Source organism: Rissa tridactyla, chromosome 16 (genome assembly GCF_028500815.1).
Source record: "Rissa tridactyla isolate bRisTri1 chromosome 16, bRisTri1.patW.cur.20221130, whole genome shotgun sequence".
Lineage (NCBI taxonomy): Eukaryota > Metazoa > Chordata > Aves > Charadriiformes > Laridae > Rissa > Rissa tridactyla.
This window is the reverse complement of record NC_071481.1, coordinates 6,069,324-6,083,308: the sequence shown is the minus strand read 5'-3', so window position 1 is coordinate 6,083,308 and position 13,985 is coordinate 6,069,324. Positions and strand designations below refer to the sequence as shown.

General features: G+C 56.5%; 1 protein-coding gene across 2 annotated transcripts in view; it reads right to left on the bottom strand.

Moving 5' to 3' along the window:
- The window catches only part of AGRN (agrin), a 132,408-nt gene that overhangs the window by 20,791 nt on the left and 97,632 nt on the right, over positions 1 to 13,985 (bottom strand). For both annotated transcript variants that reach the window (XM_054222521.1, XM_054222523.1), the window contains 12 exons: positions 13,442 to 13,636; positions 12,072 to 12,272; positions 9,855 to 10,000; positions 9,571 to 9,676; positions 9,105 to 9,218; positions 7,264 to 7,428; positions 5,768 to 5,911; positions 5,268 to 5,392; positions 4,752 to 4,857; positions 4,123 to 4,506; positions 3,857 to 3,991; positions 2,307 to 2,434 (listed from right to left, as the gene is read on the bottom strand). In XM_054222521.1, the coding sequence (XP_054078496.1) occupies positions 2,307 to 2,434; positions 3,857 to 3,991; positions 4,123 to 4,506; positions 4,752 to 4,857; positions 5,268 to 5,392; positions 5,768 to 5,911; positions 7,264 to 7,428; positions 9,105 to 9,218; positions 9,571 to 9,676; positions 9,855 to 10,000; positions 12,072 to 12,272; positions 13,442 to 13,636 (1,949 nt within the window). The remainder of the gene's footprint in view (positions 1 to 2,306; positions 2,435 to 3,856; positions 3,992 to 4,122; positions 4,507 to 4,751; positions 4,858 to 5,267; positions 5,393 to 5,767; positions 5,912 to 7,263; positions 7,429 to 9,104; positions 9,219 to 9,570; positions 9,677 to 9,854; positions 10,001 to 12,071; positions 12,273 to 13,441; positions 13,637 to 13,985) is intronic.

The following is a 13,985-nucleotide window of genomic DNA, read 5'->3' as shown; positions in this document are numbered from 1 at the left end:
GGCTCTCAGATGTTGCAGGATTTGTCTGAAGTCACACGAAGGAGACAGTGACAGCCCAAGGCTTGCAGCAAGTCAGGGCTTTAACACCCCTGCTAGCTATCTGTCCAGCCTTGCGTTGGACCAGCACCCATCAGAGCTAGAGGCCACCGCTTCCTTCCCTTGGCTTCAAGGCAAAGGCAGAAGAAAGTAATTAACTGACTAATCATCCCATGGTATGGCCCCCCCTATAAATTCAGGTACAGCGATCTCAAGAGCACATCACAGCCATGGGCATTTTCGCAGGTGGGCTGCACAGGGGCAAGAGGTCTCTGCAGCACAGGGCTGTGGCAGGAACTCTCAGCCCAGCCACAGGTGGACCCTGAGACAGAGGGGTCTTCATGGAGGGTCGACATGGACCTGTTGGAGCAGCTCCGGAGGAGGGCCATGAGGATGATCCAAGGGCTGGAGCCCCTCTGCTGTGAGGACAGGCTGAGAGAGTTGGGGGGGTTCAGCCTGGAGAAGAGAAGGCTCCAGGGAGACCTTCCAGCCCCTTCCAGTCCCTGAAGGGGGCCTACAAGAAAGCTGGGGAGGGGCTGTTTGCAAGGGCATGGAGCGACAGGACGAGGGGCAATGGTTTAAACTAGAGCAGGGCAGGTTGAGGTTAGACATCAGGAAGAAGTTCTTTACACTGAGGGTGGTGAGACACTGGCCCAGGTTGCCCAGAGAGGTGGGGGAGGCCCCATCCCTGGAGACATTCAAGGCCAGGCTGGATGAGGCTCTGAGCAACCTGATCTAGTTACAGATGTCCCTGCTCACTGCAGGGGGGTGGGACGAGATGGCCTTTAGAGGTCTCTTCCAACCCAACACATTCTACGATTCTATTTCCCCATGCCTTCATTTCCCCCAGCCTGGGAGAGCAGAAACCAGCAGAATTTCCTGCCTTCTCAGGGGGTGAGAAGGGATGAAGCAGTGAATGAAGCTTTTGTGTGCATGTTTGCATCCTCAGAGAGAAGCCAGGGTTGTATTGGGAAATATTGCTATTGCGATACGGAACTGCACGAACCATATGGTCCATATGCCAGGCACACATCTGCTTATATGACTGTATCTGAGGCCTTGCCAACTTCTAAGTGCAGCTTGGAACCAGCTCTAACGACGTTGATCTCCTTGCAAAGATGCTTTGTGTTTGCTGTGCCACGCTGCAGGCTACAGGATGATGTTGTTACCCCAACCCAGCGCTTCCTTGGCGTACCCATATGTACACACTGCCACACAAAGCCCACCTTCTCCAAGAGCTGGCAATTGCAGGGGGGTTCTCCTTAAAGGTGGGAGAACTGGATTTACACAAGCTGCTTCCCAAAGTGTAGCTGAACTAGAGGGGCAAAGGGCTTTGGGGCACGTTTTTGTCTAAGGGCTTTTCATGGAGATAAGGACACTTTGGGAAATGCAGGGCATTAAGGCAGAACCTCGCATCTAAACAGCCCCATTCCCAATATCAAGCAAATAAAGGATAATTTTTGACCCAGTACATAACAAAGGATGGGACCCACTGACGCAGCACATGGTAGAGGCTAATAACGCACGTAGATTAAAAAGAGATCGGACAAATTCACAGAGGGTACCTCCTAGACAGAAGTGGTGCATCATCTCCTTACACTTAAGTGCCCACCCCATGAAAGTGCTGGCCCTGGCGATAAGCCGTGTTCACTCCCAACTTCCGTGGGTTAAGTCCATTTAAAAAAAAAAAACAAACAACAAAAACCCAAACAAGGAGCAACGCTCCTCCAAAGCGCTCAACACGCTTTGCAGATAGGTCTCTGTGCTCTCATCAATGACAAGCCATGGCCTCCCCTGAAGCCATCACGAATGAGAAGGCAAAGCAGGAGGAAACCCAAAGTGGTTCCCCCGGTGGGGACAGCGGAGCGTCTGCAGTTACAGAGGGTGGTGTGGGCGCAGGACACTGCAACACGCACCCAGGGAGCGGTGCTCAGAAAGCAAGACAGCACTTGGGCCCTGCCTTGGCAGGGTGGTGGAATGAAGCACAGAGGTGGGCAACCTTCTGGCACCTTGGAGGCCACGTGGAGGCGAGCAGGCGAGTGTGCCACAGGCTGGCTCCTTGTGGGAACCCAGCCACTGGAACGGACAAACCCGCATATTAGCAGCAGCTCGGAGAACTCCTGCTCACTTGAGAAGGGGAGGACTGTGTTTCTGGAAGTGAACATTTAGAGGTTTATCATCTGTCCACCACAGTGGGCAGGGTCCTCTCTTGTTTTGCCGAGGCCAGGAAAGCCCTAGGCAGACCCCAAAATCAAGTGCAAAGGACTCACCGCGCTCTCAATGCTCCTGGCCGTCTCCCCAAAGAGCTCTGACTTGGGGTCAGCCATCTCAGGCGTGTAGAACAGCTCCTGGCCTTCCACCTCCTCCAAGATGAGGACTCCTTGGAAGACTTTGGTAGCTATGGGAGGGAGGGTAAAGAAGACAAACGCCTTTAGTCGGCTTGCGGGCAGGGGACAGGCGTGTGGCTGAGAGCCGCAAGGAGCGTTCGAGTCCCTGGGGGGGAAAGGGTGATGGCAGTGTGCGGGTAGTGCCAGTGTTGGGGTTAGTCTGGATGGGTCTGGGAGAGCGCCATGGAGGATTAGTATCAGAGGGTGCTGGAGCAGATGGCAAAGACCAGGCTGGAGATGGCAGCTTTTACCATACGGTTTCCTCTGAGCTCCGGCCCGGATAGCAGCCCCCCTGCACCGGCTGAGTAACAAGAGAAAGACGTTAGCCAGAGCAGCACATAGTCAATACGGCAGGATCAGACACGTGCATGCAAACAGGGGACGGAGGAGGGCAAAGTGCGGACAAGGAGAAGACCTGTGCTGGGAGAGGAAAGTAGAGACCCTGCCAGCTAACAGGCTGTGGCCAGCTTTGCAAAACCAGACCGAAACTGCAAGAGGAACCCAAGGTATGGTTCCCTTCCAGGGGAGCTGTGGGAGTGCAGAGGCAGCTACAGGAAGATCCTCACTGGGGGTAACCATATGGGAGGATCCCAGCAGCTGTCCTTTCTTAGGTTAAAAGGCGAATGCAGTATCCAGAAGAAACGGGGATGTCCTGCTGGAAACCCCAAGGAACGGGGACAGTTAAGAAGGAGCTCAGGGAACAGCGAGGAAACATTTGGATGCCTCAAAGCAACAACTTTTAGGGTAATGAGGATGTTATGTACAAGACAACCAATACTCTGACCGAGCAAAGGTCGCTCTGTGTTTCCTCAACGGGGACAGTGAGAAAGGCACTCTAAGCAGGCAAGACAGATCCTGCCCAGGTCCTGAGAGCAGCGCACACCCCTGGCAACCACAGCATGGGTCAAGAAGCTCAGACTCCCCAGGAAGCCCAGCAGGGGCACTGGGGCTACAGCTGCTCTCCCCGCTGGCCTGGCACCAAACTGGTCCTGGTCCAGCCGTCGATAGAGATAAAACGGGTATCCAAGCAATTCCCTCATCCTCCCTGGTGCTGGTTGTGAGCTCTGCAGAAGCTGGGGCAAAACACTGGTCATAGTTTTAAGGCTGCAGCAGTTAAGGAAGAAAGTGGTCACCTAAGTGAAGAAAACTGCGGAGTGCCCTGGCTCCCCATGCGAGCAGCGGCACGTGGGCACATCTGGTGGCTACCATGGCTCAGCACGTCCCCATGAACATCCCCTCAGGGACACGCCAGCCCCCAGACTGGATGCAGTAACCATGCTCACCGCCAGCTGGGCAAGCAGGGCACCACACTGCTCTCCCCGCCGGGCAGCTCCCCGTGGCATCTCTCCCTCTCCTGCACCCTGCAGGAGCTCAGCCCGACTCCTGACCACCCCAAGGGACCCCACGGAACCCAGCCCTGAGGACAAACTCACCCGGACAGTTGCTGCCTTCCGCATCAACAGCCGCAGTCTTGCCATCAGAGCAGCATCCCAGCGGGGTGTTGTAACACGTCGCCCTCTCGACAGCTGGGGTGGAAGTTACCTGGCTTTCCTCCACCTCCTCTTCCCCTGCAGGGCATTAAGAGGAGCAAGACCTCACCTCTGTGCCAGAGAATGAGGCCAAGACAGAGAATGTCATGAGAGACAGGGTATGGTTTAGCCCACAACCGACCTGCCAAGCCTAAGAAGCGCACACTCACCAGCAGAGCCTGCCCCACTGGATTCCTGGTCTCCACTGATGCCCATCTCTTGGTCTCCACTACCTTCTGCGCTACCCGATTCCACGAAGGGTGGCTGGGTGGTGGCCAGGACCACTGGTGCGGTGGAGAGAGGGCGGACAGTGCTCTTATACACCCCATGGGTCATCCACGGCGTAGTGGCTGGTCTGGCAGTTGTGACGCGCCTTGTTGTGGGCTGATCTCTTTCAGTAGGCCTGGCTTCCAACAGCAGGGAGCTGGTAGCCAGCTCGGTGGGTTCTGGAGCCCGGGTGGTGAGCCGCAGTGGCGGAGGAAGGATTAGCTTGTCCAAGGGCAGCGTGGGCAGCGGTGTGGGTGGCGAGGTGTGGCTTGTGTGAGTGATGGACTCTGAAAGGAGCAGCAAGACAGGGTAGGTGAGGAGGGGCAGGTCTGGGAAAGGCTGGCCGTGACACTGGGAAGCATGTCACAAACCATGTCACAACCCCGCAGGCGCCTGCCCTGGGCAGAGCATCTGCTGTGCCACGAAGAGTCACGGCGCAGGGAGGAACCGCAGAGGGAGGCAGCCAGAGCCAGGGTCAGCGTCAGGCCAGAGAGCTGGCACTGCCCCAGCACCGGGAGCGGCAGACACTCACCGTGGCACTGCCCCACATGCTTCACTGTGATGACTTGTCCCTGCCGGCAGGCAATGGTCTTCAGCTGGCACTGGTCCCCATAAGTGACACCGTCAGAGCCACACACCTGGGAGGCAGAGGGGAAATGTGAGCTGCACCTCTGTCCTCCTCCAAGCCCTGGGCAAAATAAACCGGCCTCTAAATGCTGGGAATGGAGGCTTTGCAGGGGTCCCTCGGAGGCAAAGAGGTGACAGTCTAGCACAGAGGGACCCGAGGGTGGGCTGTGGAAGTGCAGGAGAGCCGCTCAGAGGTGCCAGATGGGGCACAGAGCACCCAGCTCTGCTGGGAGACACCTACGACTCGCATGTCACCCTTCCCCAGGCACCAAAGATGGTGACCGAACTTGCCCATCTGCTTCTTGGGGAGGGGAAAGAGACATCAGCCTCTCGCGCTGCCTGTCCCCCCCGACGCAGCTGAGCTACCCAGGTGTCCCCGCACGTGCCGTTTATCCCCCCCAAGGCTGCCTCCCCCACAAACCTTGGTCATGTTGGCCTCCGAGCAGAGCGGGGACGGGCACTCGCAGTGGGCAAAGCCGTTGACTTCCACACACGAGGCCCCAAACTCACAGCTCATTTCCTCACAGGATTTTGGGGCTGACGGGTCTGGGGGTAGGGAGAGAAGGGGGAAGAGGTGACCAACAAAGCACATAGCAATCATATAGCAACATCCATCCCTCAAAATCCATCAAAAATCCATCCATCCATCAAAATCCATCCCTCCTCCCAGGGGGTCTTAGCTCTCCCAGGGACTCGCCAGTTCAGACCAGTGGACAGGACCGACTGTCACCAAACAGAGACACAGCCGCTTGTGCTGTGCGTGAGTGCACAGATAAGAGGAACCCAGCCAGGAACGGAGGCCAGGGCCCCTTTCCCCCAAGCACAGTGGGTGGGAGGAATGCAGTGCTTTCATGAGCCCATGTATCGTCCCTGCAGCAGTACCCAAGCCCCCATTTTTCAGTGCCCCGTGCAATCCCTCACCTTTCTCACAGCCAGTCATGCCCAGTTTGCTGCCGTTGGGGCACTGGTTGCATTTCATGCCAGTGATACCAGTCTTGCAGGAGCACAGTCCAGTCATCTGCTCACAGTCATCGCGCACTGAGCCCACGGGGTCGCAGTTACAGGCTGGGCACGAAAGGGAAAAGACGACACCGTTTTGCTGGTGGATTTGTGGAGCCAACAGCAGAGTCACGCAGGACCCCAGCAACGCGAGAGAAGGGTGAGGAGAAGGGTCCAGGGGAGGACCACAATGCTGACTGCTACCCTGGACTTACTGACCCCACATCAGTGGCAGGAACCTGCCTCCACCCGCTTCCCTCTGGCCAAATCCTATGGCTTGTGATCCCACCCCTGCCCCGCGTTCCCATCAGCGCTAAAGATTGACGTTCACCCACCCCAGGAGACCTCCTGCCTCTCTGGTGCAGGATAAAGGAGAGGGATGGGAGAAGAGATAGCGGCCATTGGTGTCGGTCTAGCTTGAGGTCAGAGGAATTTACCTACCGATATTTGTGATTCTGCTTTTAGAGTGAGACCCCACTCTGATTTAAAGACTACAGGTGAGAGTGAATTAAGTACAGACTCGGGAAGACATTTCAGCATGCGATGCCTTTGCTGTTACAAAGCTAACGTCCTATTTCCAGTTCAAGCTTTCCAGCTCTGACCTGCACCTACTGAATCCTGACGTGCCAGCGTTTAGATAAGCGCTCCTTGGGGAGAGGAACCCAGGAGTGTGCCCGCCTGGCCCCTCTCTGAAGCACAAAGCATCCCTCCTACCCTTCAGCTGCACGATGGTGTCTCCGGACAGAGCTTGCCACCTCTGAGCAGGTTTCAGTCCCTCGGCTGGTGGCTTAGGCCAGGTGGGAGCCTGAGACATACCCACCACTCAGCAGACAGCTAGCCGTGATTTCCGCAAGAGATGGGTAGAATCATATTCCCCGTTGTGTGCAATCCCCTCCCAATAACTCCTTTTTCCCCTGGCTGTTGTGGCCTCTGCCTAGCTGGCACTTGCTGGATTTCTTGTGTGGGTCTCCAATGCAGTTTGAAATAAAGAGAGGACTTTTTTTCTGTTTCACATCGCTATTCCTGCTGGGGACAGCATCGTTCCTTCCACTGCCAACCCATTCCTTCACACCTGCCGGTCCTGCCACACGCAGGGCCACCAGGGCTCATTCATGCTGGCTCTAGCAGCCCTGCAGAACATCTGTCCATGGAAGGAGACACCATCTCCTGGCCAAGCTGCACCACAGGGCAGCAACAGCACCTGGTGCAAAGCTTCAGGCCACCTTGTCTCTCTTGCATGGAGCAAGTCAGCAAGCTCTGCAAAAACAGCCGCTGGAGGTATCTTAGAATAGGGCCAACATTGATCTAAACAGCACCATGCCTGGAGGCCCACTGGGCAGCCCGGGGAGATGTGCCAGGAGAGAGATGCAGGGGATGAAGGACGAGAGATGCAGGGGATGAAGGGTGGGGGGACTCACGTGTGCAGCCGCTCTTGCTGTCGGTGACGATGCCACGGAAATTCCAGAAGCCGGGCTCGCAGCGGTCGCACTTCAGGCCCCCCACGCCTGGCTTGCAGGAGCACTGCCCCGTTGCGGGGTCGCAGGCTCCCCCGTAGGAGCCGTAGGGGTTGCACTGGCAGGTGCCTGCGAGCCAAAGGGAGAGAAAGCGCGATGCTGAGTCCTGGCCAAGGAGAAGGGGGGACATCAGGGGCTGCATCAGGGTGGAGGGACCAACTGCTGAGCCACCGAGCTGCTCAGGCAGGGCAGGAACGCGGCCTCACGCCGGGCAGGAGGTTTCACCAGCTGCTCTCAACACTTCTCCTCTGCCCCAGCTACAAGGGGGAACTAAATCCTCAGGGATTAACCCGCTTGCTTTGCTGTCATCCAGAACTCCTCTCTCATTAACATCAAAGGGGGAGGAAGCTATTAGAAGTTTATTATTAATTCATTAATTAGAAACCTGATGGAGGGAAATGATCCAAAGATAGACAGAGAGACGCTCCCTTTACCCACAGGGAGCAGAAGAAAAGGGACATGGGGCAGAGCTGGAGGGAAAGGGAGACCTTGGGAGCAGCAAGTAGAGTGTACGTGCACATCCCCAGACTGCCAGAGGCAGGGAAATGGCATGGCCAGAACAGGCAGCAATGGATAAATCTGCCCTAGGGACTTCAAGCTGCTGGTTAAGTGGTAATTACCTCCTGATGCGTGCTTGCTGCCCACACAGGGACATAGGTGGGACAGAAACTGGTGGGATATTGAATCCCAGTCAGCTGGGAAGCTGTGTCCCTGGGTTGGAGGGCAGGGGACAGGACTTCCCTCAGAGACACAGAGGAACATCACTACCAAGGCCACGCTGAAAGCGAAATGCTGGTTGTCTCCTCCCTAGCATCACTCTGACCAGCTTCTCCCTGCTTTGCTGGCCCCTCTTGAGCGCCCACCTTGGCCTGCAGCACACCCCACGCACCCTCTGCCAGGAGATCTCTGGACAGTCTCGGAATGCTGCTGCTTTTTAAATTATATGGCACATTAAACAGCACTACATCCTCATCAAGCAGGCATTAGCCGGGCCCAAGCAGGGCGTGAATCGTGTCTCCACGGGGTGATGTGTTTCCCTAACAGGCGGTCACAGCCTCAGCTGTTAAGAGTTTGCTAATGCCTTTCAAAATGTGCCTTCTGCTAAAGCGCTGACACCGATAATTATTTAATAAATATTAATGAAACATTTTCCAGCCCCATTTCTGGCACAGTGCGGTCACCCACTTGTCACTGGTTCTGGGGTGGCCTGCAGAAGGTCCCCAGGTGAACCCCAAAGCTCTGTCCCACCTCAGCCTGCGGTGCAAGGACACAAGCAATATTTTTGTCGCTCAGGCTGGTGATAAGCCCTAAGCCTCTAGCAATGGGATGAAGGCATAGAGGGCATGGTCTGGCCCTAGGGGCACCTCCTGGGGCATCCAGCACCGACTCAGCACCGGATAAGTTCTGAGCCACCATCCTGTCTTCCCGCATTTCAGGGGGAATTAGTCCTAGAAGTTGACTCAGGGCTTTTGAAAGGACAAGAGCATCACTAGTAGATATAGAAGGCGAAGCACGAGTGCACATGTCCATGTGTGCATGCTGTGAGAGCCTGGAGCTGGGGATAAACAGAGGCTTTTTAGCCCAGGAGGTCACTAGTTAGCTAAGGAATGAGGAGAGTTCACCTTCCTTCATTTCCCCTGGCATGGGACCCCAAGTCTCCCCTCCACTTGATCTCTCCAGCCTTACAACTGTCCTTGAAAGTCCTCCATGGTCCCCCCTCAACTGGGAACACAATATTCACTCACTTGGGCATCCAGCTGCGCCCACTCCGAGCGCCAAGGTCATGTTGTCTGGACAGCATCCATAGATGGTCTGGCTGCAGTGCACAACCAGGAGAGGCGGCGGGGTTGTTGCCAGAGCTGCAGAGGAAGGCAGAGAGGTACGGGTTATCTTTGGCACACAAGCTGTCGCAGGGCAGTATCGCCAATGCATGGACCGAGCAGCTAGCAGCATCCCTGCAAAGCCACGCTGTCCTTGCAGAGACGCTGGGAACAGACGCTACCCTTGGCCAGGGAGAGCACAGGGTATGAAACGGGAATGATGCAGCGGGGATCAGCAAACCAACACAGACACCGCCATGTCCTTAGCGAGCGCTTCCTTGCTTAGCCCCAGGGAAAGGGCACGTGTGTCACTGCAGGGCACCGGGCTGGAAACCAGCACACATGGCTTGTGTCAGCCCTGGGGGGGCTGGCTGCCTTCCGGGGGACTCACCACGGCAGGCTCCTTGGCTAGTGACATAGAGATCCTGGCGTTTTTCACACCGTGTCTTCTTCAGCTCACACTCGTTGGTGTAGGTCACACCATCGGAGCCACACACCTGCCAGGACAGGGAGGGAAGCCGCTCAGGGCAGTCCCTGGCACAGGAAGGCAGGTTCCCTATCCATGGGATGCCCTCTCCTGCCCAGGAAGCATGCGGGAAGGCCACCGGGGAGAAGAGAGGAGGGGAGGGGAGCGAGGACTACTGCAGGCAGCCCAGAACTACTCAGCAAGCTTACCGGGTTGCGCGGCACCGTCAGGCAAGTGAAGTCACACACACAGCGGTCATCCTCTGCATCCTCGTCCCACCAACCTCCGAACTGCCGGCACCGATCCTGTTCACACTCACTACCGTCGCCGGAGCCTGAGCCCCCTGAGCCGCACTCTGGAACGAAGGAGGACCATGATGAGAAAGGGGCTCCCACCCAGCAGGGCAGAGTCAGGAGAAAGCAGAGGGGATCAACAGAATCATAGACTGTGTTGGGTTGGAAGGGACCTCTAAAGGCCATCTCGTCCCACCCCCCTGGAGTCAGCAGGGACATCTGTAACTAGACCAGGTCGCTCAGAGCCTCATCCAGCCTGGCCTTGAACGTCTCCAGGGATGGGGCCTCCCCCACCTCTCTGGGCAACCTGGGCCAGTGTCTCACCACCCTCAGTGTAAAGAACTTCTTCCTGATGTCTAACCTCAACCTGCCCTGCTCTGGTTTAAACCATTGCCCCTCGTCCTATGGCTACCTGCCCTTGCAAACAGCCCCTCCCCAGCTTTCTTGTAGCCCCCTTCAGGGACTGGAAGGGGCTCTGAGGTCTCCCTGGAGCCTTCTCTTCTCCAGGCTGAACTCCCCCAATTCTCTCAGCCTGTCCCCACAGGAGAGGGGCTCCAGCCCTTGGATCATCTTCATGGCCTCCTCTAGCCCCGCTCCAACAGGTCCATGCCCTTCTTGTGCTGAGGACTCCAGAGCTGGATGCAGTACTGCAGGTGGGGTCTCAGCAGAGCAATGCCCTCTCCCTGACGCAAGGCTGTGTCACAGCAGATTTAACCTCTTCCGCACAGGCAACCCCAGAATCCTGTGCCCACATATATAAGGATGGTTCTGCCTGAACCTCAGAGAAGGTCCTTCTCCCTTGGAGAAGGCAGCTTCTCCCACCGCTTTCACAAAACTGTGCTAATGAAAACTGCAAAGGGATGTTTTAGCAGGTGGCCTGAGGTCTTCCTCTCTACCGCACCACCGCAGGAGCGAAAGCAAGGATCCTGCAGCTACCAGCACCCTGGCAGGCTACGTGGAGATCAGACAGCTAATAGCCACACACAGGAGGACTTGTCACTTGACTTAGTGACAGCTTAACTCCACGCTTTGATCCGACTCCTTCCCCTTCTCCTGCCCTCCCAACCACGCAGGGCAGGAGGGAGATTGCTGCTGCTAATATAGACATGGAAACCAGCAGAGGAAGGGATGGGGCTTGGGTTTAGTTTGAAGTCCAGTTAGGCAGATATTCTTAACAATATATAACCTCTGTCCCTAGCCTGGCTGCCTCTCCACAAGATGCTCAGAGCTCCAGCAGCAAGAGAGAGATGTGGCTGATTTCAAAGGCTTCATAAAGGGGAAGGGGAGGGGGGAAGGAAAACCTGGCCCTTTTTATTGAGTGATCAAAGGCTGGGATTTGGCATTACACAGAGAATTATTTAAGATCTTTTCCCAGAGGGATATCAACCTGAAATTCCCCAAGGAGGGCTGTGATCAAACACCATGTTACGTCTTCCCCTCTCCCTAAGCTCTGCCATAGCACTGAAGTCCTTTCCAGCTAGACTACATGTGCGATGAGCCAGAGAATCTCAGCTCGCCAGGGTCAGCACACCAGAGCAGCGAGGGTTACGCGCCTCCTGTATTCGGATTCAGCCAGCGTTAACCCCCAGCTTTCCCCCTGCGGTGGGAAAACTCAGCAGGTTCTTTGCTCTTAGCCCGGCCAAGCAAGGTACAGCCAACCCCGAGACCCATCCAGTATCTCAGTCAATAGTGGCCACTGGCCAGGCCCTCGAGCAGCCCCCGGGGCAGAGGGACGCAAAGCGGCAGCCAGGCTCCCTGCCCCAGGAACTGCTCCGTTTCCCCCAGCCAAGGCCCGCGGAAGCATGAAATTAAAGCAGCGATAAATTCTTTGCCCAGCCGATTAGGCAGCATCACCTCTCATTACTGCTGGACGCAGAAAGACAAAGGGGAAAGGGAGGCGGCAAGGGTGTTGGGTGACAGTGGCCAGCTGGCTAGGAGGGAAGGTGAGGGTTGTTGGCATGGGACCTGCTGTGCTGGGGACACTGGGGGTGTCCAGGGCACTATGCCTGAGCTCCAGACAAGGGGACACAGCAGAGCAGCGAGGGAGGAGCTGGCTGTGTGCAGCCTCAGCCCTTCCTCACCCTTTCCCCCACCTCCTGCACCCACACGGCCGGAGGAATGGCAGCCACCTACCATCCTCACATGGCCCCATCCTGGCAACCTCAATGCTCCTCTTCTGCTGGCAGGAGGCCACCTGCAGTTCGCACTGGTTGTCGTAGGTGAGGCCGTCAGTCCCGCAGACCGGAGCGAAGGGCTGCCTCTCGCAGCGCGGGCACACGCACTGCCCACCCACGCACTTGCTGCCGAAGGAGCACACCGTGCTGCCGCAGGACTCTGTGGGACGAGAGGGAGGAACCACAGTGAGATGCCGTCGGGACCTTTGCAGCCAACTGCCCGGCGTCACAGAGCTGGGGACCACTAATCCTGTGCCCTCAGAGGCAAGGGGAGAAGTCCTCCTTCCCCAGAGTGGCTTGTTATTGCTTATTGAAACTGTGCAAAGACTCTGCAACGGAGAGGTGACAGTCCTAAGCATTTCTGATTCCCATCAACACCCACAGGTGGGGTGTCCAACAGCTTTTTCTACGACACCAGTAAGAAACCCCATTTACTCTCATGGTGACTTCGGCCTCCTCCTGCTCGCAGTGCCCATGGAGTCATCTGTCACACTCGGTCACCCTTCTCTCCCAAATTTATTGAGGGTCTCCACGCACAGTTCAGCCTTGGAACACAGACCCAGCTGGACAGGTTTTATGAGGGTCAAAGCATTGCTTTTACTATAGTAGCATTTGTCCTAATGAAAACCTAAGCAGGGCTTTTAATTCATTAATTCATTAAATTAGCACAGACGGCTCCCTGTGCTGGGGAGTGGGGAGGAAACACACGGACAAAGAGGAATTAGCCCCAGGGGACGGAGGGAAGGGAAAGCTACTGAGACGAACTGTGTGATCAAATGCTTTCCATTCCAGTGGTAGCTATTGATGTGTTTTTAGCCCAATTTCTTTGCTTGGCCCACTGGACATTAGCCCAATTTCTTTGCTTGGCTCAGGCAAGTAACAAAGCGGGCAGCTACCACTTCTGCTGTATTGCTGGGGCTAAAAAGGAGAAGCTGCTTGAGAGACTCAATTCTTGTGAAGCCGAAAGGGAAGACCATGCTGGACAAGATGAAAAGCCTCAGGCAGGGTCTCCGAGCGACCAGCCAGGAACTGCAGCCCAGGGCCAGGCTACTAGGTGCCCCTGGGCAAGCCCTGTCACTCTGGATGCGATATCCTCCCGGGAAGTCCCAAAAAACAACCAATAAAGGCACCAGGAGGAGCGCTAAGGAGACCCTCCACACGTTCCAACCCTGGGGTTTCTCAGGTGCCTCCAAGGGCTGGCAAACCCATGACTGGTGAGCCTTGGATGGCCACGGCCAGGCCGCTCGCCAGCGGAGCTGAGCATCCGCTCTCCAAAATGCCACCAGCAGGAGTGAGACGAGGGGAAGAGAGGGACCTTGCCAGACTCACTGCAGTCTCCTTGGGCAGCCACCAAAATGTTCGTCTGCTGCGTGCAGGCCCGGACGTGGAGCTCACACTCGCTGCCGTACGTGTTGCCATCTGTGCCGCACACGGGCTGCGAGGAGGGGACGCACTCCGTGGGGCACACGCACCGTCCCGTCTCCGCCTCGCAGATGGCCCCAAACTGGCACTTGCCACAACGGTCTGCGCAAGACGAAGAACAAAACCGGTAGGTTAAAACAACAAGTCAGGCAGGCATCGCTGTCTAACAAAGTGCTAGAGCAGAAATAGTGGTGAGCCCCTGGCCCAGGTTGCCCAGGGAGGTTGTGGCTGCCCCATCCCTGGAGGGGTTCAAGGCCAGGTTGGACGGGGCTTGGAGCAACCTGGGCTGGTGGGAGGTGTCCCTGCCCAGGGCAGGGGGTTGGAACTAGATGGTCTTTAAGGTCCCTTCCAACCCAAACCATTCTGTGAAATAAAAACCCCACTGTGACATTCTCCCCCAGGCTGAGCCCCTGCAGATGCTGCCAGCCTTGTTGGGAGCAGGAACCTCAGG